The sequence below is a fragment of the Solanum tuberosum genome, unplaced genomic scaffold, assembly GCF_000226075.1.
Source record: "Solanum tuberosum cultivar DM 1-3 516 R44 unplaced genomic scaffold, SolTub_3.0 scf00566, whole genome shotgun sequence".
Taxonomy (NCBI): Eukaryota; Viridiplantae; Streptophyta; class Magnoliopsida; order Solanales; family Solanaceae; genus Solanum; species Solanum tuberosum.
Genome location: NW_006239496.1, coordinates 256,525 through 279,665, shown reverse-complemented (window position 1 = coordinate 279,665; position 23,141 = coordinate 256,525). Strand labels below are relative to the sequence as shown.

At 34.5% G+C, this 23,141-nt stretch overlaps 1 protein-coding gene and 4 pseudogenes across 1 annotated transcript; all 5 read left to right on the top strand.

Moving 5' to 3' along the window:
• The window catches only part of LOC102583840 (probable leucine-rich repeat receptor-like protein kinase At1g35710), a 4,503-nt pseudogene extending 2,398 nt beyond the window's left edge, over window positions 1–2,105 (top strand).
• A 1,007-nt stretch (window positions 2,106–3,112) lies between these two features.
• Window positions 3,113–9,457, top strand: LOC102583516 (receptor-like protein 12; annotated as a pseudogene).
• A 2,828-nt stretch (window positions 9,458–12,285) lies between these two features.
• Window positions 12,286–12,960, top strand: LOC107058645 (uncharacterized). Its single transcript, XM_015304606.1, has one exon. The coding sequence runs from the start codon at window positions 12,286–12,288 to the stop codon at window positions 12,958–12,960; it is 675 nt and encodes a 224-aa protein (XP_015160092.1).
• Window positions 12,961–14,231: 1,271 nt separating this feature from the next.
• On the top strand, window positions 14,232–16,692 carry LOC102583188 (probable leucine-rich repeat receptor-like protein kinase At1g35710; annotated as a pseudogene).
• A 1,352-nt stretch (window positions 16,693–18,044) lies between these two features.
• The window catches only part of LOC102582852 (receptor-like protein 12), a 10,420-nt pseudogene continuing 5,323 nt past the window's right edge, over window positions 18,045–23,141 (top strand).

Genomic DNA, 23,141 nt, shown 5'->3' with positions numbered 1-23,141 from the left:
TTGAGTTTTAACACTCTTAATGGTTCTATTCCTGCTTCATTGGGGAATTTGACCATCTTGTCCATTTTGTATCTTGATGGTAATCACCTTTCTGGCCCTATCCCTGAAGAAATAGGTTACCTAAGGTCTCTTACTGATCTGCGGTTGTACAATAACTCTCTTAATGGTTCTATTCCTGCTTCATTGGGGAATTTGAGAAACTTGCAAGTTCTGTCTCTCAATGACAACAATCTGATTGAGGAAATTCCTTCAGCTATTTGCAATTTAACATCACTGGTAATCCTGTATTTGTCGAGAAACAACTTGAAAGGAAAAATTCTGCAATGCTTGGGTAATATCAGTGCCCTCCAGTATATGATGATGTCACATAATAATCTCAATGGAGAGCTCCCTTCGTCTATTTGCAATTTAACATCACTACAAATTCTAGATTTAGGTAGAAACAATCTAAAGGGAGCGATTCCACAATGTTTTGGCAACATGAGTGGTCATCTTGAGGTTCTGGATATGCAACACAACAATCTTTCTGGAACTCTTCCAACGACTTTTAGAGCTGGAACATTTAGAAGCTTCAACTTGCATGGCAATAAAATAAAGGGGAAAATTCCCCAATCTTTGGCCAATTGTAAAGAGATGCAAGTTCTTGATTTAGGAGATAATCACCTCAACGACACATTCCCGATGTGGTTGGGAACTCTTCCTAAGTTAAGAGTTTTAAGCCTGAGATCGAATAAGTTGCATGGACCGATCAGAAATTTAAGAAGTGAAAACATTTTTCTTGAGCTTCGAATGTTGGATATCTCTTCCAATGCCTTCACGGAAAACTTACCGATCAGTCTGTTTCAACATTTAAAAGGAATGAGGACAATTGATCAAACGATGAATGCACCAAGTGATGAAGGAGATGAATATTACCAAGACTCAGTAGCTGTCGTAACAAAGGGATTGGAGCGTGAAGTTGTGAGAATCTTGTTTTTGTACACTACAATCGATTTTTCAAACAATAAATTTGAAGGACATATTCCAAGTATTATGGGAGATCTCATTGCACTTCGCATGCTAAATTTATCTCATAATGGACTGGAAGATCATATACCGCCATCACTTGGAAGATTATCTTCAGTTGAATCATTGGACCTGTCAGCTAACCACCTTGTAGGAGAGATACCAGCACAATTTGCTTCTCTTACTTCTCTTGCAGTCTTAAATCTCTCCTACAATCATCTCGAAGGGTGCATTCCTCAAGGAAATCAATTTCATACCTTTGAGAACAATTCATATATAGGTAATGATGGATTACGTGGATTTCCACTTTCAAAAGGCTGTGTTAGTGATGATAATGATTCAGAATCAGAGAAAAATGATACCAGATCTGAGCTTGATGAAGAAAGCAACTCTGAATTTCTGAATGATTTTTGGAAAGCTGCTCTTATGGGCTATGGAAGTGGCCTCTGTATTGGATTATCCATTATATATATCATGATCTCAACTGGAAAACCGATATGGCTTGCAAGAATTATTGTGGAGCTGGAGCATAAAATTATGATGGGAAGAAGAAAGAAGCAGCGAAAGCAAAGGAGTTACAGAAGAAGCAAATAATCGCATGTAGAAGAGTTAAAAATTCAGGTATGCAGTTAAGTTCTAGTTTGAGCTTTAGAATATTGCAGCTAACTATATCTGAATATTTTCATATTAGTTATATCAGCAACTAATTGAATGCTCTACAAAGCTTATTTTTCTGTCCAAAATTAGTTGGAAGCTGTGATCCAATTATCTGGTTAGAGGCTTGGTTTAACAAGTAATTCTTCAAGTGTGAATCAACAGTAAAATTCGTCGGACTTAATAACTTTCTTCCAAATTGTAATTTAATTTTAGCATAAAATAAAAGCCTTGACTTTCTTTGTGTAAATATAAACATCAGACAGTAAATAAACAAATTCAAACATGCAGGTGCTTGGAGAAGAATTTGTTGGAATGCTCATCAGAGATACAATAATATCAGAAACTACAGCTTTTGGTTTATAAGTAGGCTTTTTATTCTTCCTTTATTAAGTTCAGGAAATGTAATATTATGAATATTGATGATATATCAAGTTATGTAATGTTTTAATGTATTCAATGAAATATTAGTAGTGTATTGAATGAAGTTTATGAATTTCTTGGATTCCTATCTACTTACTGTACATTGCAAATGAATAATACTCACTTCACATAATCTAAGAGGGACTTAATTATGAATAAAACTTAGAACTTGAGAATGCATTATCCGTTGTCCCTAATATAATCGAGCTCGAGAAAGAAGTGAAGGCAGAGTGTGGGATGTCCCTGAAGCTAATTATATCAAGCCAACATACCAGCACCAGCAACGATACGAATGGAGGTTTTCTATCTCAGATTTCTAACACATGGGAAGAAATCACTAGTATTTTTGTGTCTCTACCGAGATTTGAACCCTACAGATCTCTTATGGTTTTCATCCACTTCATTGTCCGTTAAATCACACCCATAATAATTATCAGTATAGACTCAATAGTTTGTGGATAATTGTGTTCCAAACTTCCAATATCATTAATTAAGATCCTCATTTACATTATCTTAGGAGTAGTATATATCTAACTTCTCTTTTTCTTTGGGGGGAAACATGAAAAAGTCATTATACTTTTTAGAGTCGGGCAAGTGGAATGAGAACGCAACAAAACTATTTGGTAAAGTCCTTATCTTAATAATATGTGTAACGCATTTACATTCATAATTCATTATGTTTATTGACTTAACACAGCAAACCTAGTTGGTTATGGCCTTGTCTGAATTATATTATATGTGTAACACATTTACATTCATTATTTATCATCTTTCTTAACTTAACGCAACAAAACTATTTGGTTGTCTTTGTCTGACTTATATGTGTAACACATTTACATTCATAATTCATTATCTGTCTTGACTTAACACAACAAAACTATTTGGTTAAGTCCTTGTCTACAGATGTAAGTGTACCTTTCAAAGAAATTGGACTAGTCAAAGAAATCTGCCTATATAGATATGAATAGCATTTTCTTAATTTTCACTATCAACTCTCATTACACAGACTTACTCAGTATTTATAATCAACATGGGATACAAGCAATTCTCATTTCTGATCTTTGTCTGTTTCTGTCAGCTTTCTTTTTCTTCATCCATACCTCATTCGTGCCGCAAAGATCAAAGCACAGCTCTTCTAAAAATTCAAGAAAACTCTCACTTTAGATCCCTCATTAGTTACGTGTAGTTCCTACTCTTATAGGAGTTCATGGAATACGAGCAGAGATTGTTGCTCGTGGGATGGAGTCATATGTGATGAGATGACTGGCTGTGTGATTGAACTTAATCTCAGTTGCAGTGGTCTTGTAGGAAAGATTGATTCCAATAGCAGCCTCTTTCAACTCTCACATCTTCAAAGGCTCGACCTTTCTTCTAATAACTTCTCTAATTCTCACATCTCGCCTGAATTTGGAAGGTTCTCGACCTTGACACTTCTTGATCTTTCTGACTCCTATTTCTCAGGTCATATTCCTTCTGAAATCTCTCATCTTTGTCAATTACAGTCTCTTAGCCTCTCCCCATCATTTGAAACTATTCTAAGACTCACCGCCCATGATTTGAAATTGCTCCTTCAGAATTTGACTCAATTAAGTGAGCTTGATCTTACTTCCATAAATATCTCTTCCACCATTCCTCCAAATTTTTCTTCTCATTTGACAACTATGAGGATGGGAAATACAGGATTGTACGGGATAATACCTGAGAGTATTTTTCACCTTCCCAATCTGGAAACACTTGTCTTACAAAACAATAATCAGCTCAGTGGTTATTTTCCAAAGACTAAATGGAACAGCAGTGCATGAGGGCCTATTCCTGAATCTCTTTCAAATCTCACCCGCATTGAGTATTTGCACCTTAATCGTAACTCCCTGAATGGAACAATACCATCAGGGATGTTCTCTCTTCCGTCACTAAGTCGTTTAGTCTTGAGTAATAACCACTTTTCTGGTCAGTTTGAGGATTTCAATTCCAATTCACTAATCTGGATTGATTTAAGTAATAATCAGCTGCAAGGCCATCTTCCCAAGTCGATTCAAAACCATGTGAACCTAACAGGCCTTATTCTTTCTTTCAATAATTTTAGTGGCCATGTGGATGTCAGCTTCCTTGCTGACATCAAACAACTTTATTATCTTGATCTTTCATATAATCGTATCTCGTTGACCAATGAGAACAAACATAATGTTACTTTGCCAGGATCTCTTATGAGCTTACAATTGGCCGCATGTGAAGTGAAAGAATTGGAGTTTCTAAGATCCGCTAAGCTTCTTTGGCAGTTGGATCTTTCAAATAATAAGATTCAAGGAAGAATCCCTGATTGGGCATGGACTAACTGGATGTTCTTATTGCAACGTCTTAATTTATCCCACAACATGCTGGAAAGTGTTGACTCAATTCCACTTCTGTTTATAGAAGCTATTGATTTGCGGTCCAATTTGCTTCAAGGTTCACTACCTATTCCACCAATTTCCACAAGATTCTTCTTCATATCCCATAATAATCTCACTGAAGAAATTCCTTCAGATATTTGCAATTTGACATCACTGGTAATGCTTGATTTGGCAAGAAACAACTTGAAGGGAGCAATTCCGCAATGTTTGGGTAATATCAGTAGCCTCGAGGTTCTGGATATGCACCACAACAGTCTTTCAGGGACTCTTCCAACAACCTCTAGAATTGGAAGTGCACTCAAAAGCTTCAACTTTCATGGGAATAAGCTGGAGGGGAAAATCCCACAATCCTTGACCAATTGCAAGCAACTCGATGTTCTTGATTTAGGAGACAATCACCTCAACGACACATTCCCCGTGTGGTTGGGGACTCTGCCAAAGCTGAAAGTTCTTAGTTTGAGATCCAATAAATTGCATGGGTCCATTGGAACTCTAACGACTGAAAACATGTTTCCTCAGCTTAGAATATTAGATCTCTCCTCCAATGCCTTCACAAAAAGCTTACCAACGAGTTTGTTTCAACATTTGAAAGCCATGAGGACAGTTGATCAAACGATGAATGCACCAAGTGATGAAGGGAATCGATATTACCAAGACTCGGTAGCTCTCGTAACAAAGGGATTGGAGCTTGAAGTTGTGAGAATCTTGTTTCTGTACACTACTGTTGATCTTTCAAACAACAAATTTGAAGGATATATTCCAAGTATTATGGGAGATCTCATTGCACTTCGTGTGCTGAATTTATCTCATAATGGATTACAAGGTCATATACCGTCATCACTTGGAAGTTTATCTTCAGTTGAAGCATTGGACCTGTCAGGTAACCATCTTGTAGGAGAGATACCAGCACGATTTGCTTCTCTTACATCTCTTGAAGTCTTAAATCTCTCCTACAATCATCTCGAAGGGTGCATTCCTCAAGGACCTCAATTCTATACATTTGAGAACAATTCATATGAAGGTAATGATAGATTACGTGGATTCCCACTTTCAAAAGGGTGTGGTAATGATGGTAATGATTCAGAGACAAATGATACCACATCTGGACTAGACGATGAAGAAAATGACTCTGAATTTCTGAATGATTTTTGGAAATCTGCCTTTATGGGGTATGGAAGTGGACTATGTATTGGATTATCAATAATATATTTCATGTTCTCAACTGGAAATCTGAGATGGCTTGCAAGAATCATTGTAGAACTGGAACACAAAATAATGATGGGAAGGAAAAAGAAGCAGCAAAGGCAAAGGAGTTACAGAAGAAGAAATAATAGCTTAACTTGACAATTTACATTTGTTTTTCTTGTGTAACATTGTGATGTAAATGATGTTTAATTAGTTTTTGTATGGTTTTTAAGCAATAATATTACAGTTATTTCATTAAAGAAAAAATATAGTTAAACAATGGGCTGATTGAAAAGTGTTTTAGTTCCCTATTAAATAATACATAAACAGACACACAAATTTTGAGAGGGCACATCTAGATACCTTCGGTGATAGAGTAACATCAAATTGAATGAGTTTGGTGTGTATGTCATATGACTTTTTTTTATAGTGCACAACTGCCCCCATGACCCACTGCAATAGATTAGGGACTACCTTCACTTAAATATGTAACATCAAATTGAATGAGTTGTTGCATCAAATTTAATGAGTTTGAAAACTCAAGATTATTGATAACTGATAAGACTATCAAAATTGTTGTATAAAAATTATAGGGATAAGGGTCTGAAAAACACCCCAACTTTGGTCGGATTGTTGTTGCGATACTAAACTTTCATGAGAACCTATTACCTCCCTAGACTATTTAATACCGTATTTTAAACGTATATATTTGCCCACGTGGACATAAAAAATAATGTAAAAATTATAAATAGTAATATGTCTACGTGGGCACATATATACCTTTAAAAATACACTATTAAATAGTTCAGGTAGTAAAAAGTACGGTATTAAATAGTCTAGGGAGGTAATATGTCCTTATGAAAGTTTAGTATCGCAACAGCAAATCTAACCGAAAAGTGAATTAATAATCAAAGACTATATAAAATAGTATGGAACTTTATATTAGGATTATTTTCTTTGTTATATGTATAACAAAAAGACATGTAAGGTACGTATTCATGTCTTAATTGTTAAGGGAAATACTAGAAAAGCTAGCAAAATGATGATGTGGTGATGACTTTTTTTTTGTGTTCTTTTCTATTTTTATTCTTTATTATTTCTTTTAGTTAGTTCTTGGTTTGTATTCTTGAAGAATGACATAATTATTTAATAAATTATTGTTTTCTCTTATTGGAGAAAGGGAAAAAATATTAGTTTTGAATTGTCTCTTTGATAAATTAAAATAAAGCCATGTTTGAGAAAACGGGGAAATAGAAATATTTCTATAAACAACAAATATATATATATATCTAATGTAGTTTTACAAGTGGATTTTGAGGTTGGAAAAATGGGTGTAGGCCTTATTTCTATTTTTGTTGGGATATTGTGATATCGTTCTATATTCTATGGTTTTTTAGATAATAACTCCTAAATATATTTTTGTTAATTTAAAAGTAGAAAAGATAAAATATTTAATAGGTTTTTAAGGGATATATATTTTACTTTTAAAATGTTCCCATAAAATCCATGTGTAGTCAGTAATTGAATACTAGGTTTGGGGACATTTGGCTATTTTTTCATAATTACAAAATGATGTATTGAGGATTTGAGGTCCTTTATTACATTGTGGGTTGTGATGGAAGCAGATTTGAATCCTGAGAATTAAAAAAATCTTTTGAAAGAAATTTCTTTTTAATGACTGTATACGATTTGAGTTTGATTTAGTCAAAATTTTAAGACGAATACAAGATACTGAGTGTGAAACAGAGGAAAAAAAAAAGATTCTCCGACACAAGTGAGGTAGGGGGGCCTATTAAACCCTTACTTATTACGAATGAGTTCACTAGGTATCTGAACCCTTCTTCTTAGATCGGCGGCGACACTAGGTATCTGAAACATTCTACTTAGATCAGCGGCGTCACTAGGTATCTGAAACATTCTGCTTAGATTGGCGGCGTCACTAGGTATCTGAAATCGATCGGCGACAACAATGATAGAAAATGAATTCTATATATAAATAATGAGATATAGAAATCAAGTGCGATGAACTGTAGACATCTGTCTTTGCTACCTTCTGCTTAGATCGGCATCGACAATGATAGAAAAGGAGATCTATAAATAATGAGATATAGGAAGTCAGGTGCGACGAACAGTAGACATCTGATTTAGCTACCTTCTGCTTAGATCGGCAATGGCAATGATAGAACAGGAGATCTACAAACAATGGGGTATAGAAGTCAGGTAGGATGAACACTAGACATCTGATTTAGCTGCCTTCTGCTTAGATTGGCGGCAACATTGAAAGAAAAGAAGATCGAACAGTAGACATCTCATTTAGCTACATTTTGTTTAGATCGGCGACTTGTAGTGAAAAAAAAAGAGATCTATAAATGATGAGATATAAAAGTCAGGTGTGACGAACAATAGACATCTAATTTAGCTACATTCCGCTTAGACCGGCAATAACAACGAAAGAAAAAAAGATCTTTAAATAATGAGATATAAAATCAGGTGCAACAAACAGCTCAATCAGAGCGATAGCGGTCAACCAAGGTGGATTTTCTAACAATGTGGTTGGTAAGTTGCCTGTCAGAGCTGTACTTCCATATGAGGATTGGCAAAACTCTTCAGAAGTTTAAGAATATGAAGAGAAAGACCACGTGGTAATTCAATGAAAATATTCTAAAAGTGCAATTTTTCTTCACGAGCTTTTGGATATGCACCACAACAATCTTTCTGGGACTCTCTCAACGGCTTTTGGAATCATAAGTGAGGTTAGAAGCCTCAACTTGCATGGAAATGAACTAGAGGGGAAAATCCCTCGATCTTTGGCCAATTGTGAAGCGTTGCATGTTCTTGATTTAGGTGATAATCACCTAAACGACACATTCCCCATGTGGTTGGGAACTCTGCCATATCTGCAAGTTTTAAGCCTAAGATCAAACAAGTTGCATGGATCTATTAGAACTTCAAGGATAGAAAACATGTTTCCCCAGCTTCGCATCATCGATCTCTCTTACAATGCCTTCTCGGGAAACTTACCTACAAGTCTGTTTCAACATCTGAAAGCCATGAGGACAATTGACCAATCATTGAAGGCACCAAGATCATCTTACATAGAATCGTATTACCAAGATTCTATTACAATTGCAACCAAGGGAATGGATCATGAAATTGTGAGAATCTTGTATTTGTACACTGCTCTTGATCTTTCAAGTAATAAATTTAGAGGAAAAATTCCAAGTATTATTGGGGATCTCATTGCACTTCATGTGTTGAGTTTATCTCATAATGGATTGCAAGGTCGGATACCATCATCACTCGGAAATTTATCTTCACTTGAATCATTGGATCTATCGGTTAACCAACTTTCGGGTAAGATACCACAACAACTGGCTTCTCTTACATCTCTTGCATTCTTAAATCTCTCCCACAATCATCTACAAGGATGCATCCCTCAAGGACCTCAGTTTCATACATTCGAGAATAATTCATATGAAGGTAATGATGGATTACGTGGATTCCCTATTTCAAAAGGTTGTGCCCATGATCAGGTGTCAGAGACAAACTATACCGAATCTGCTCTAGATCACGATCAAGAAAGCAATTCAGAATTTCTCAATGATTTTTGGAAAGCTGCTCTGATGGGATACAGAAGTGGACTATGTATTGGATTATCCATAATATATATCATGATTTCAATTGGAAATCTGAAATGGTTTGCAAGAATCATTGAAGAGATGGAACAAAGGATCATTACGCGGAGGAGAAAGAAGCAGCGAGGTCAAAGGCATTACAAAAGAAGAAATAATCGCTTCTAGACAATTGTTACCAATCAAGAAGGATTTGATTTCAGAACTTTAGGTATTGATCAAGCTAAGCTCTATAATAATCTTTTTAGTTTATTTTAACTACTAATATATTAGCTTTCGTATTTATTCGTTGTAACAACATCTGATCGATGCTCTATGCAAAGCATATTGAAAATGAGCTGAAGATTTTGAATAGGATTAGCCTTAGTTATATATATTGTTAATGGATGGTTAAACATGTGTTTGTAGTGAAAATTAAGTAATTGATGTGTTACAAATTAAAACAAGAAAATATTACTAATTAAAACCTGAATTCTCTTCAATATTAATCATGGCCCTATTAATGTGGATATCAAAAACCAAATGAGAAATCATGAAAAAAGCCACGTGTTCATTGTTCTAAATTTCGTGTCCATTCAGGTCTGTTAACTAAAAAGGGTCAATATTTTGTTAGATGGCGAGGGTATATATGCAACAGTTTTTTAACAATGGTATATCGTCTCTAAATCGTAAAGTTGAGGGTTACTATATATGCCCCTTTTCCTTTGAGAAGAAAAAAAACATGACACACTGATATTTGACTTAGTCGTGTCTAATTTTTGAAAATGACACTTCTCTACTTTTTTTTTTGTCTGCTTAATTATTCTTTCTTTGAAATTTCCATTGCAAGACTTATGCATCGACTTTCCCTCTTTGTTGCTATGAGTTTACTATACGTCAAGGTGGAACTTGGAATTAGTTACACTTTGGAATAAAATTATTGGGAAAATGCATAAGTACCCCCTCAGCCTTTGTCCAAAATCCCAGAGACACACCTAACTTTTATTAAGGTCCTATTACCCTCCCAAACTTATTTTATATATAACTTTCTACCCCTTTTCGGCCTACGTGGCACTATCTTGTGCGCCCAGCGCGTGTTGACAAAATTTTCAAGGATAGTGCCACGTAGGCCGAAAAAGGGTAGAAAATTATATATAAAATAATTCGGGGGGGGGGGGTAATAGGACCTTAGTAAATGTTAGGTGTCTCAGAGATTTTGGGCATAGACTAGGGGATACTTATGCATTTTCCCTAAAATTATTAGCAGTGACTAAATCAAGTTTATTAATGAGTTGAAACCATGTTTCGAAATATGTGAATTTTAATTTGAAAATATAGGCTATCGATATCTAAAATTTAATGAAAATAGATGTATTAAAGTTCATATTATTAGCAGTGAGGAACAGTAAATTTGACATTTTGTAAACTTGGAATTGATGATGATTTGAAATGAAGGCAGCAGTCCTTGCTTGAGTTTCCCCACTTTCCTCTTTCTTTTGATAATAAAATTCGTAAGTAATTTATTTTCATATGAAAATTCAAAGCGAAAGTAATTTGTGCGTTAAGTAGCTTTCGTTTGAAATTTCCACAACAAGACTCACTGCAATTACTCGGAAATTCAAAAAACTGCATTAATACTTTTAGGTGCAAGAAAAAAGATATTTAGAGGGACACTTGGTGCAAAAACTTGGTGTTATTCCCCCCTTTAATAGGCCTTACGCGGCGAAAATGCAAACCCTAATGTGAATATAAAAAACCGAATGAAAAGCAAAAAAAAAAAAATAATAATACAAAAAGTCACGTCTCATTCTAAATATCAGGTCCCTAATACTCCCTCTATCCCATTTTATATGATGTACTTTGATTTGGCACAAACTTTAAGAAAAATGGAAAGACTCTATTATGTTCCGAAAATACCCTTATTAATAAGTCTAAATTGTTAAATAAAAAAAAATACTACATCTGACATTGAATAGAAAAGTTTATGACTTTTCTCTCTCTTATAAGTTAATGTCACATCAATCATTAATGTAAATCCAAAAGAGTCAAATATATTTATTTCTCTCTCTTTTTTCTACTGCATTCTCCATTCCCTCTCCCTTAGTCTTTCAATGAAGAAGATATATTCCAAAATGATTGATTTTTTGTCATTGCAGGTAAAAGTAGTTTTTTTTTTCATAATTTTAATTGTAGTTTCAAAAAATTGATAACATAAAAAAAAACGTGGGAAAAGATCAAAATTTTCAGTTTCTAGCGCCAATTTTTTTGCCAAATTTTAAAATACTAGCTAATGGACTCCATATATAAGTAGAGATACTTTATCTTTAATTTTTCAGTTCTTCCTTTTACATTTTTTCCAATTAGTGATCTTAAAATGAGTGTTGAATTTTCAGAAGACCCAATTACCATAAAAAGGCGATTGAATCTGAACGAGCGTCGAGCAATTGCAAAGTGGCTTTTGAAAGAAAGTAAGAATGGAAAACTTAAACATGGTTCTGTAAAGGAAGCACGTATTATGTTCAACACATCAAGAAGTACCATTGATCGTATTTGGAGACAAGCTAGATTATGTGTTGCTAATGGTGACATGGTAAATGTTTCTACTAATCTTGCAGGCAGAGTTGAGAGAAAACGCATACAAGTTGATATCAACTTATTCAACGAAATTCCACTATGTCGTCGAACAAATATTTGATCTCTTTCTTTTGCAATAAATATGGCAAAATCAACAATTTTTCGACGTGTGAAAGAAGGTGCAATTAGGCCACACACCAACGCCATCAAACCGCACTTGACCGAAGAAAACAAAAAAGCGAGACTTCGATTTTGCCTCTCAATGATTGATCAGAGTACACTCAAATCCCATGTTTATAGACATGTTTAATTATGTCCATATCGATGAAAAATGATTTTACTTATCGAAAAATTTTGAAAGGTATTATCTTCTTCCCGAAGAAGAAGAGTCTAATCCGTATCGTTCTTGCAAAAGTAAAACTTTTATCACAAAAGTTATGTTTATGGCAGTTGTTGCACGTCCTAGATTTGACGCTAATGGAGTTGAGTTATTTTTGGGAAAAATAGGAATTTTTCCATTTGTAGTTAAGGAACCAGCCAAACGGAATAGCAAAAATCGAACAACAGGAACTATTGAAACAAAACCAATTTTATCGGTGACTAAAGATATCACAAGAGCTTGTTTGATAGAGAAAGTTCTTCCAGCCATTCGATCAAAATGGCCAGCTTCAACGTCAAGGTCACCCATTTTCATCCAACAAGATAATGCAAGACCACATATTGGTGTTAATGATTTGGAATTCATGGGCGCCGCTCAACGGGATGGATTTGATATTAAGTTATGCTTTCAACCCCCTAATAGTCTTGATCTTAATGTTTTGGACCTTGGATTTTTTAGAGCAATTCAATCTCTTCAATATCAAAATGCTCCTTCAAATGTTGATGCATTAGTGGAGGTTGTTGAAAAATCCTTCAATGAAATGAAAGTAGAACGACTCAATCATGTATTTTTGACTTTGCAATGCTGTATGAATGAGGTGATGAAAGATAGCGGTGGCAATAACTACAAAGTGCCTCATATGAACAAAGAAAGACTCGAAAGAGAAAATGATCTCCCACTTCAAGTTCGTTGCTATGTTGATGTTGTTAATCAAGCTTTAACTCTACTTCAACAGTGATGGGATTACAAGTATTAAAACAACTTGTGTTTTTGTACATTTTGATGTTTATATTAGAACTTTGCAAATTTAATTTAATTTTTGGATAGTTTAATGTTTATGTTAAAATCATGCAAAGTGTAATTTACTTTTGGAATGGTTTAAAGTTTTTGTTGGGACATTGTAAATTTAACATGTTGAAATAAAATTTTCATTTTGGTAAATGTAAGAAAATTTTACTTTTTGAAGTTTATATTTGAAAATTTTCATTTTATTTTTATTGTAAATCTGAACTAAAGAAAAAAGAAGAAATATTCATCAAATATTTTTTAAGTGAGGACAACTTTTGATTGTACATTCTTTAATTTTTAAAAATAAAAATAAAATTACATTAACGTACTTCACAATTCTATCATTAGTGTAAAAGAAAGAAAGAATATGAAGTGGTGAAAAGAAAGAAAAGGTTATGACAAAGTATTGAAAAAAATGTTTAAAGTACTGTTGACTGTCAGAAAAAGAGAAAAGTATTTGTACTTTACTGCATTTCAATAACTTTTTCTTTAAATTAAAAGAGTGCAACTATTGAAATGATGAGTTTCAAGAAGGGTAAAATAGGGATAATGTCGTTAAATATTTACCAAATAAGGAAATGTGTCATTCTTTTTGGGACTGACCAAAAAGGAAAGTGAGTCATATAAATTGGGACAGGGGGAGTAATAATTATCACGTCTCATTGGAAAATGTTGTTTCTCTACTTTTTTGGATACTTAAATATGCTTTCTTTGAAATTTCCACAGCAAAACTTGTGCATTGACTTGAGAATAACAAACATTAATTTCCCAGTTTCTTTTCAAATTTACAATTGGTGAAGGTGGAATTTGGAAATAATTACAGCGTGGAGTAGCTTTCATTGAAATTTCCACGACAAGACTTGTTCAAGGACTTTTAAAACAATAATTTTTTTAAGTTCCACAAGTAGAATTCCACTCATTGTGTCCTCCACACACTTCATTGTCACTCCACTCTCACCTTCTATAGTATTTGTCTTGATTATACACAAATGATTTAATGTAACACATTTTGTTTATGTGCCAAACACAAGAAAATAAGTAAGAAATTCACTTATTTTCCTAGAAAATATATTTTTTTCCTACCGAACACACCTTGAATTGGGGGAATCTCAGTTGACATTTGGTTGACTATCTTTTATTAATTAAAGAAAAAAAAATAAGAAACACAATAACACAAACTTGACTTGTGTTGAACAATATAAAATCCTATGAACCCTCCACAATTAGTTCATTGAAACCCAAAATAATAAACTCAAAATATGATGATGGTTCCCAAAAAAATATTCTCTTTACTTCAGTTTTTTACTCTTTTATCTCTCTTTACAGTTACTTTTGCTTCCACTGGGGAAACAACTTCCCTCCTGAAATGGAAAGCAACTTTCAAGAACCAGAATAACTCCTTATTGGCTTCATGGAGACCAAGCTCTAACGCATGCCGGGACTGGTATGGAGTTATATGCTTTAACGGTAGGATAAACAGGTTGAATATTGCAAATTCTAGTATCATTGGTACCCTCTATGCTTTTCTGTTTTCATCTCTCCCTTTCCTTGAATATGTTGATCTTAGCATGAACAATATCTCCGGAACCATTCCACCTGAGCTTGGTAATCTCACTAATCTTGTCTATCTTGACTTGTCCATCAATCAGATTTCAGGCACAATCCCACCACAAATCGGCTCACTATCCAAGCTTGAGACCCTCCACATCTTTGATAACCATTTAAATGGTTCCATTCCTAAAGAAATAGGTTACCTAAGGTCTCTTACTGAACTAGATTTGAGTTCTAACTCTCTTAGTGGTTCTATTCCTACTTCATTGGGGAATTTGAGCAGGTTGACCTATTTGCATCTTTATGAGAATCAGCTTTCTGGCTCTATTCCGGAAGAAATAGGAAATCTTGTCAATCTTGTTCAGGTTTTTCTTGATACAAACCAATTAACAGGTCATATTCCTGCAGAAATAGGAAAACTTGTCAATCTTGTTGAAGTTTATCTTCATGAAAATCAATTAACAGGTCATATTCCGGCAGAAATAGGGAAGATGAAGTCACTTCAGGAATTAATCTTATCACGTAACAATCTTTCTGATCTAATTCCAAAAACTATAGGCGACTTAACAGAGCTCAAACTTCTGTACCTTTATAGCAATCAACCCTTTGGCCCAATTCCTAGTGAGTTAGGGAACCTGAAAAACCTCAATACTCTGTTATTATCCAATAATGAACTCAGTGGTTCAATTCCGTCATCCTTTGGTAATTTGAGAAACTTGCAAGTTCTGTCTCTCAATGACAACAATCTGATTGAGGAAATTCCTTCATCTATTTGCAATTTGACATCACTGGCAACCCTGTATTTGTCAAGAAACAACTTGAAAGGAAATATTATGAAATGCTTGGGTAATATCAGTGCCCTCCAGTATGTGATGATGTCACATAATAATCTCAGTGGAGAGCTCCATCCGTCTATTTGCAATTTAACATCGCTGCAAATTCTAGATTTGGGTAGAAACAATCTAAAGGGAGCAATTCCGCAATGTTTTGGCAACATGAGTGGTCATCTTGAGGTTCTGGATATGCAACACAACAATCTTTCTGGGACTCTTCCAATTGACTTTTAGAGCTGGAACACTTAGAAGCTTCAACTTGCATGGCAATAAACTAAAGGAAAAAATTCCCAAATCTTTGGCCAATTGCAAAGAGATGCAAGTTCTTGATTTAGGAGATAATCATCTCAACGACACATTCCCGATGTGGTTGGGAACTCTTCCTGAGTTGAGAATTTTAAGCTTGAGATCGAACAAGTTGCATGGACCCCTTAGAACCTTAGGAAGTGAAAATATGTTTCTTGAGCTTCAAATCTTAGATCTCTCTTGCAATGCTTTCTCTGAAAACTTACCGACAAGATTGTTTCGACATCTGAAAGCCATGAGGACAACTGATCAATCAATGAAGGCATTAAGTTTTGAATTTCATCCATATTACCTAGACTCGGTAGATGTCGTAACAAAGGGATTGGAGCTTGAAGTTGTGAGAATCTTGTCTTTGTACAACGTTATCGATCTTTCAAACAACAAATTTGAAGGACAAATTCCTTGTGTTCTGGGAGATCTCATTGCACTCCGGGTTTTGAATCTGTCTCATAATAGATTTCAAGGTCATATACCACCAACACTTGGAAATTTATCTTTGGTTGAATCGTTGGACCTTTCATTTGCCCAGCTCTCGGGAGAGATACCAGAACAAATTGCTTCTCTTACAGCTCTTGAATTTTTAAATCTTTCCCACAATAATCTTGAAGGATGCATCCCTAGAGGACCTCAATTTGCCACATTTCAGAACAATTCATACAAAGATAATGATGGATTACGTGGATTCCCACTTTCGAAAGATTGTGGTAACTATGATGGGGTATTAGAGACAAATGATACCATAGCTGTGCTAGACGATCAAGAAAGCAATTCTGGATTTCCAAATGATTTTTGGAAAGCTGCTCTTATGGGCTATGGAAGTGGACTATGTATTGGATTATCCATAGTATATTGCATGTTCTCAACTGGAAAGTCGAGATGGCTTGCAAGAACCATTGAGAAGCTGGAACACAAAATTATTAAACTAAGGAGAAAGAAGCAACGGTGTCAAAGGAATTATAGAAGATGAAGTAATCGCTTCTGGACAAGTTACCAACGGAACAAGATTTGATTCAAGTTAATATCTATGCTGGTCTGTTAATTTATTGCGAGTATTTGGTATTCATACTAAGCATGTTTGTATTTTCATTAAGTAGAAGCTTTTAAAAAGGATTAGACTTTGTTGATGTTTTAAGCTAGTAAAAGTTTGACTATGTATACCGTGCGACAGAGGAGTAATTATATGAATAAAATTATAAATCTTTACCGTAATTAGTTGAATCTGTCATTTCAGGGTCTAACTACAATCGATGATCTGATTATTTAATAATTGGATGTTTTAGCAAAAGCACCGCTCTTTTAGAATTCAAGAGAACACTTACTGTAGATCCCTCATTACTTTGGTATACTTTAAACTATTATCCGAGTTCATGGAATATGAGCAGAGATTGTTGTTCATGGAGTGGAGTCAAATGCGATGAGATGACTGGCCTCAGTTGCAGCGGTCTTGTAGGAAAGATTGATTCCAATAACAGCCTTTTCCAACTCACCCATCTCCAAAGGCTTGATCTTTCTAATAATGACTTCTCTAATTCTCACATCTCGCCTCAATTTGGCAGGTTCTCGAGCTTGACACATCTTGATCTTTATAACTCCTATTTCTCAGGTCAAGTTCCTTCTGAAACGTCTCATCTTTTATCTGAAAAAAAAAGATCATATGGAAATAATTCTCTTTGATTTTCTTTCTTAGAACCTATAATTATTCTTACTCTGCATCCGCCACTGAACACAGGTCGTGGGTAAACATTTCTTTCCGAATTCGAACAGTCTCTTGATTGGAAACAAAATATATTTAACTCAAAAGTGCTTCTGTTGACTGAAATAATCTGACAAAAAAAACAATTTGTTTTTCTTTAGACAATTACAAAAGAATAAAACTTATTTGAAAGTAATGTTTTCCTACTTATTTGGTTTCTTATGCAAGACATTAGAAACAACAAAAACTTCCAACAAAATAGTCTTTTTCTAGACTTAAAATATTTTCATCAACATATAAGCTTTGAATTGATTTCCATGAAGGAACCAGTCCTTGTTTGGCACTAATTCTAAATATGATATATATTCAGCTCTCACAAAAGACAATTTATTTTCTTTAGACTAATACAAAACATGGCCGATTTGAAAGTAATGTTGTCCTACTTATTTGTCTTCTTATACTTGACTAGACTAATAATGCGGCCAATTCAAAACAAGATTTTTACTAAGGGGATTCAAAATATCATATATATACGTTAAAAAGAATACCTACCTAGGCATTTCAATCAAGGCAGTTAAAAATTAAGGTGAAATACTTAACTATATATGATGTTTCAAGTTTCAAATTATTCAAAAAGAAAGAGTCCTTGCTAAATATATATCAGCCTATATATATTTCTGTAGCCTGTTCTTGATTTTCACTATCAGCTTTAAACTCATTGACGCTAAACATGGGCTATGGGCAATTCTCGTTTTTTCTCTTGGTCTGTTTCTGTCAGCTTTCTTTTTCTTCATCCATACCTCATCTGTGCCGCAAAGATCAAAGCTCCACTCTTCTAAAATTCAAGAAAACTCTTACTGTTGATCCCTCATTAGTTTTGTGTAATTTCTACTATTATGCAAGTTCATGGAATATGAGCATAGATTGCTGCTCGTGGGATGGAGTGATATGCGATGAGATGACTGGCCATGTCATTGAACTTGATCTCAGTTGCAACAGTCTTGTAGGGAAGATTGATTCCAATAGCAGCCTATTCCAACTCTCTCATCTCCAAAGGCTTGATCTTTCTGTGAATAACTTCTCTAATTCTAACATCCCGCCTGAATTTGGCAGGTTCTCAAGGTTGACATATCTTGATCTTTCTGACTCCTATTTCTCAGGTCAAATTCCTTCTGAAATCTCTCATCTTTACAAGTTACAATCTCTTCTTCTCTCGACATCTTATAACACTGTGCAAAGACTTGCAGCCCATGATTTTAGGTTGCTCCTTCAGAATTTGACCCTATTAAGAGTGCTTGATCTTAGTGGTGTAAGCATCTCTTCCACCATTCCTCTTAATTTTTCTTCTCATTTTACAACGCTGGTGCTTGGGCATTCAGAGTTGTATGGAGTAATACCGGAGAGTATTTTTCACCTGCCCAAACTAAAAATACTTGACTTATCCATCAATTATCATCTCAATGGTTATTTCCCAAAGACCAAATGGAACAGCAGCGCATCTCTCACAGATTTAAATCTCCAAGGAGTGAATTTTTCTGGTTATTTACCTGAGTCTCTTGGTTATCTAACGTCACTGAATAATTTGTTTCTTATTTCTGCAATATCTGGGGGCCTATTCCTGAATCTCTTTCGAATCTCACTCACATAGAGTATATGTTCCTTGCAGGTAACTTCCTAAATGGAACAATACCATCATCGATATTCTCCCTTCCTTCACTAACTGATTTAGAATTGAGTAATAACCATTTTTCTGGTCAGCTTGAGGATATCAAGTCCAATTCACTATTATCTATTGATCTAGGCAATAATCAGCTGCAAGGCCATCTTCCCGAGTCAATTCAAAACCTTGTGAACCTCACAACTCTTGATCTTTCTTTCAATAATTTTAGTGGTAGTGTGGATGTCAGCTTCTTTTCAGACCTCAAACATCTTTCATCTCTTGGTATTTCATATAATAGTATCTCATTCACAAATGAAAACAAAGTTAATTTTACTTTGCCTGAATCACTTGTGTACTTACAGTTGGCTGCCTGTGAAGTGAAAGAATTGGAGTTTCTAAGATCCGCCAAGAAGCTTGAGCACTTGGATCTTTCTAATAATAAGCTTCAAGGAAGATTTCCAGATTGGGCATCATCTAACTGGATGTTTTCATTGAACAGTCTTAATCTATCCCACAACATGCTGACAAGTGTGGACTTAACTCCTTTTCAATCTCTAAAAACAATTGATTTGCGATCCAATTCTCTTCAAGGGTCCCTATCTATGCCACCAAATTCCACAACATACTTCTTCATATCAGAAAATAATCTTAGTGGAGAAATTCCTTCATCTATTTGCAACTTCACATCATTGGTAATGCTAGATTTGGCGAGAAACAACTTGAAGGGAGCAATTCTGCAATGTTTGGGTAATATCAGTAGCCTCCAGGTTCTGGATATGAACCACAACAGTCTTACAGGGACTCTTCCAACAACTTTTAGATTTGGAAGTTCTCTGAGAAGCCTCAACTTGCACGGCAATAAACTAGAGGGGAAAATTCCCCAATCTTTGGCCAATTGCAAAGAGTTGCAAGTTCTTGATTTAGGAGATAATCACCTCATTGATATATTCCCGATGTGGTTGGGAACTCTTCCAAAGCTGCAAGTATTAAGCTTGAGATCCAATGAATTGCATGGGTCCATTAGAACTCCAACGATTGAAAACATATTTCCTAATCTTCGAATGTTAGATCTCTCTTCCAATGCCTTCACCGAAAACTTACCAACGGGTTTGTTTCAACATTTGAAAGCCATGAGGACAATTGATCAAACTATGAACGCACCACATTATGAAGGAACTGATGGATATTACCAAGACTCGGTAGCTGTCGTATCCAAGGGATTTGAGCGTGAAATAGTGAGAATCTTGTATTTGTACACCGTTATCGATCTTTCAAGTAATAAATTTGGAGGGCAGATTCCAAGTATCATGGGGGAACTCATTGCAGTTCACATATTGAATATATCTCATAATGGATTGGAAGGTCATATATCGTCATCACTTGGAAGTTTATCTTTGGTTGAATCATTGGACCTGTCAAGTAACCATCTTGTAGGAGAGATACCAGCACAATTTGCTTCTCTTACTTCTCTTGCAGTCTTCAATCTTTCCTACAATCATCTTGAAGGGTGCATTCCTCAAGGAAATCAATTTCAGACCTTTGAGAACAATTCATATGAAGGTAATGATGGACTACGTGGATTCCCACTTTCAAAAGGCTGTGGTACTGATTCAGTATCAGAGACAAATGATACCGTTTCTGGACTAAACGATGAAGAAAGCAATTCTGAATTTCTGAATGATTTTTGGAAAGCTGCTCTTATGAGGTATGGAAGTGGACTATGTATTGGATTATCGATTATATATTTCATGTTCTCAACTGGAACTCCGATATGGCTTGCAAGAATCATTGTAGAGCTGGAGCACAAAATAATGATGGGAAGGAGAAAGAAGCAGGGAAGGCAAAGGAATAACAGAAGAAGAAATAATCACTTCTAGACAAGTTATAAGTTTTGATTTCAGAACTTGAGGTAAATTCTACACTGATGTTTTAGTTTATTGTAGCTATTAATACCTTTTTCTTTTACTAATTGATGCTCTATAGTCTATACTAATAAGTTTTTCATTTCCAATAATTTATATAAGTAGAAGATTCTTAAAAGGATCAGCCTCAGTTGACGTTTAACTAAGATATTTGGATTACAGTGAGGAGCAGCTGGTGTCCTGGAAGAAGAAGTTATGGCAAGATTGATTGAGAAGAGCTAGAAATCTTTCAATAACAGAAACTGCAGCTTATGGCTTTTTGTTCCTTTATTAACTTTAGGAAATGTAATATAATGAATATTGATGATATATCAAGTTATGTAATGTTTTGATGTATTCAATGAATATTGTGTGTAGATTTTCCATTGTACCAAAAAAAGAAAAAGAATCTAATGTGTATCCCTGAAGAGATATTCGATTGAAAAATTGAAGTGCATTTTTTCGTTAAGGTGATATTTCAGGTAGGAAGAGTGAAACAGCTGATAGTTAAGTTATGTTTTGATAAACAGTCGTTGATGATAGTTCATGAGGTAGAAAACTCACACACCTAATAGTTGAGGTATACTAAAAATCGGGATACTTTAGGTGTGTTTTTGACCTTTTCACTCTTTTTGTTTTGTAAATTTCTGGATGGATGAGGTAAGTTAGTCATTTATACGAGTTTATATGCTTTGAATGAAGTGTATGTCATCATCCATTCTCTACCGACTCAATAGTCTTTCTGTTGATCAAAAGCTGAATTGACGGAGGAAGATATTTTGGGTACTGCAACCGAGGGAAAGAGAATTAACAAGGACAAATAACGAGTCTCCTACAATCGTCTCCAAGGATGCATCCCTCAAGGACCTTAATTTCATACCTTTAAGGGTAATGATGAATTACGTGGATTCCCAGTTTAGAAAGGTTGTGGCAGTGATCTATTATCAGAGGCAAATTATACCATATAGACGATCAAGAAAGCAATACTGAATATCTCAATATTTTTTCGAAAGCTGTTATTATAAGCTATGGAATTAGACTATGTATTGGATTATATGTAGTATGTTTCATGGTTTCAACTGGATATCCGAAATGGCTCGCAAGAATCATTGAAGAATTGGAACACAAAATTATTATGCAGAGGAAAGAAGAAGAAACAAATTAATGTATTCAACGAACAAGTTTATGCATTTCTTATTTATCTTGTTTTCTTTTTGAGGGAATTTATTTTCCATATGATAGTCTTTTTTACTTGAAAAAAAAAGTGTAGCACACGGATAAACAAAGGAAAGAGAAAAACAAAAAAATTGACTTGACAATGACAAATTTTGTCTAATAAAATATGAACAGACAAAGTGTGAATATTAAGACTATAAAAAATAAGATATGATGATTATTTCAACAACCAAAATAATTCCTTATTGGTTTAAAATTTATATATCGACTCTGATATTAAAAAATTGGGTCGGTTCTTTCTTGTAAATGGGTCAAATCATTGGGGTGGTTGTTAAAAATGGATAGTATATTATCAATAGTTGAGTTATAACCATGTCAGAAATTAATAACATTTGCTATATGAATTCTCATAACTAGTCATATCATCTTACCTAAACTCGTTTTAATCTAGTACAAAGTATATTAGAGATATTAAACCAGTGTAGAAATTTATTTATCTAAGAATACTACATTAGAGGTGAAAAAATGAGAACCAAACATATATACATCATAAACCATGCATGTGATCTTTTCTGATAACACAACAAAATTATTTGATTAAGTCCTTGTCTGAATTAAAATTTATTTTCTGTATGATGTTTTGTAGGTGTATAACATGCATAAAAAAAAAGAAGACAAAAAAAAAACTCAAAATTGACTTTTGCGTTGACTTGAGAATGCTTGACAATATTTTCTTTGATAAAATATGAACGTAAAGAGAGAGCAGCCGAAATTTGGGGTGTGTTTGGTATGAAGGAAAACATTTTCACATTTTCCGGAAAATGTTTTCCAATTTTCTCATGTTTGGTTGGGTTAAATGTTTTGGAAAATGTTTTCCAAATCAACTCATTTTCCTCAAATTCAAGGAAAATGACTTCTCTTCAAAAATCAAGGAAAACATTTTCCAAAACTTTCCACCAATTTCAAATTACAATTTTTTTGTCCCACCCTCACCCCGACCCACCCCCCTCC

Excerpts from the sequence above, each read along its gene's own strand:
- LOC107058645 (XM_015304606.1), top strand. The coding sequence starts at position 12,286 with ATGGCAGTTGTTGCACGTCCTAGATTTGACGCTAATGGAGTTGAGTTA.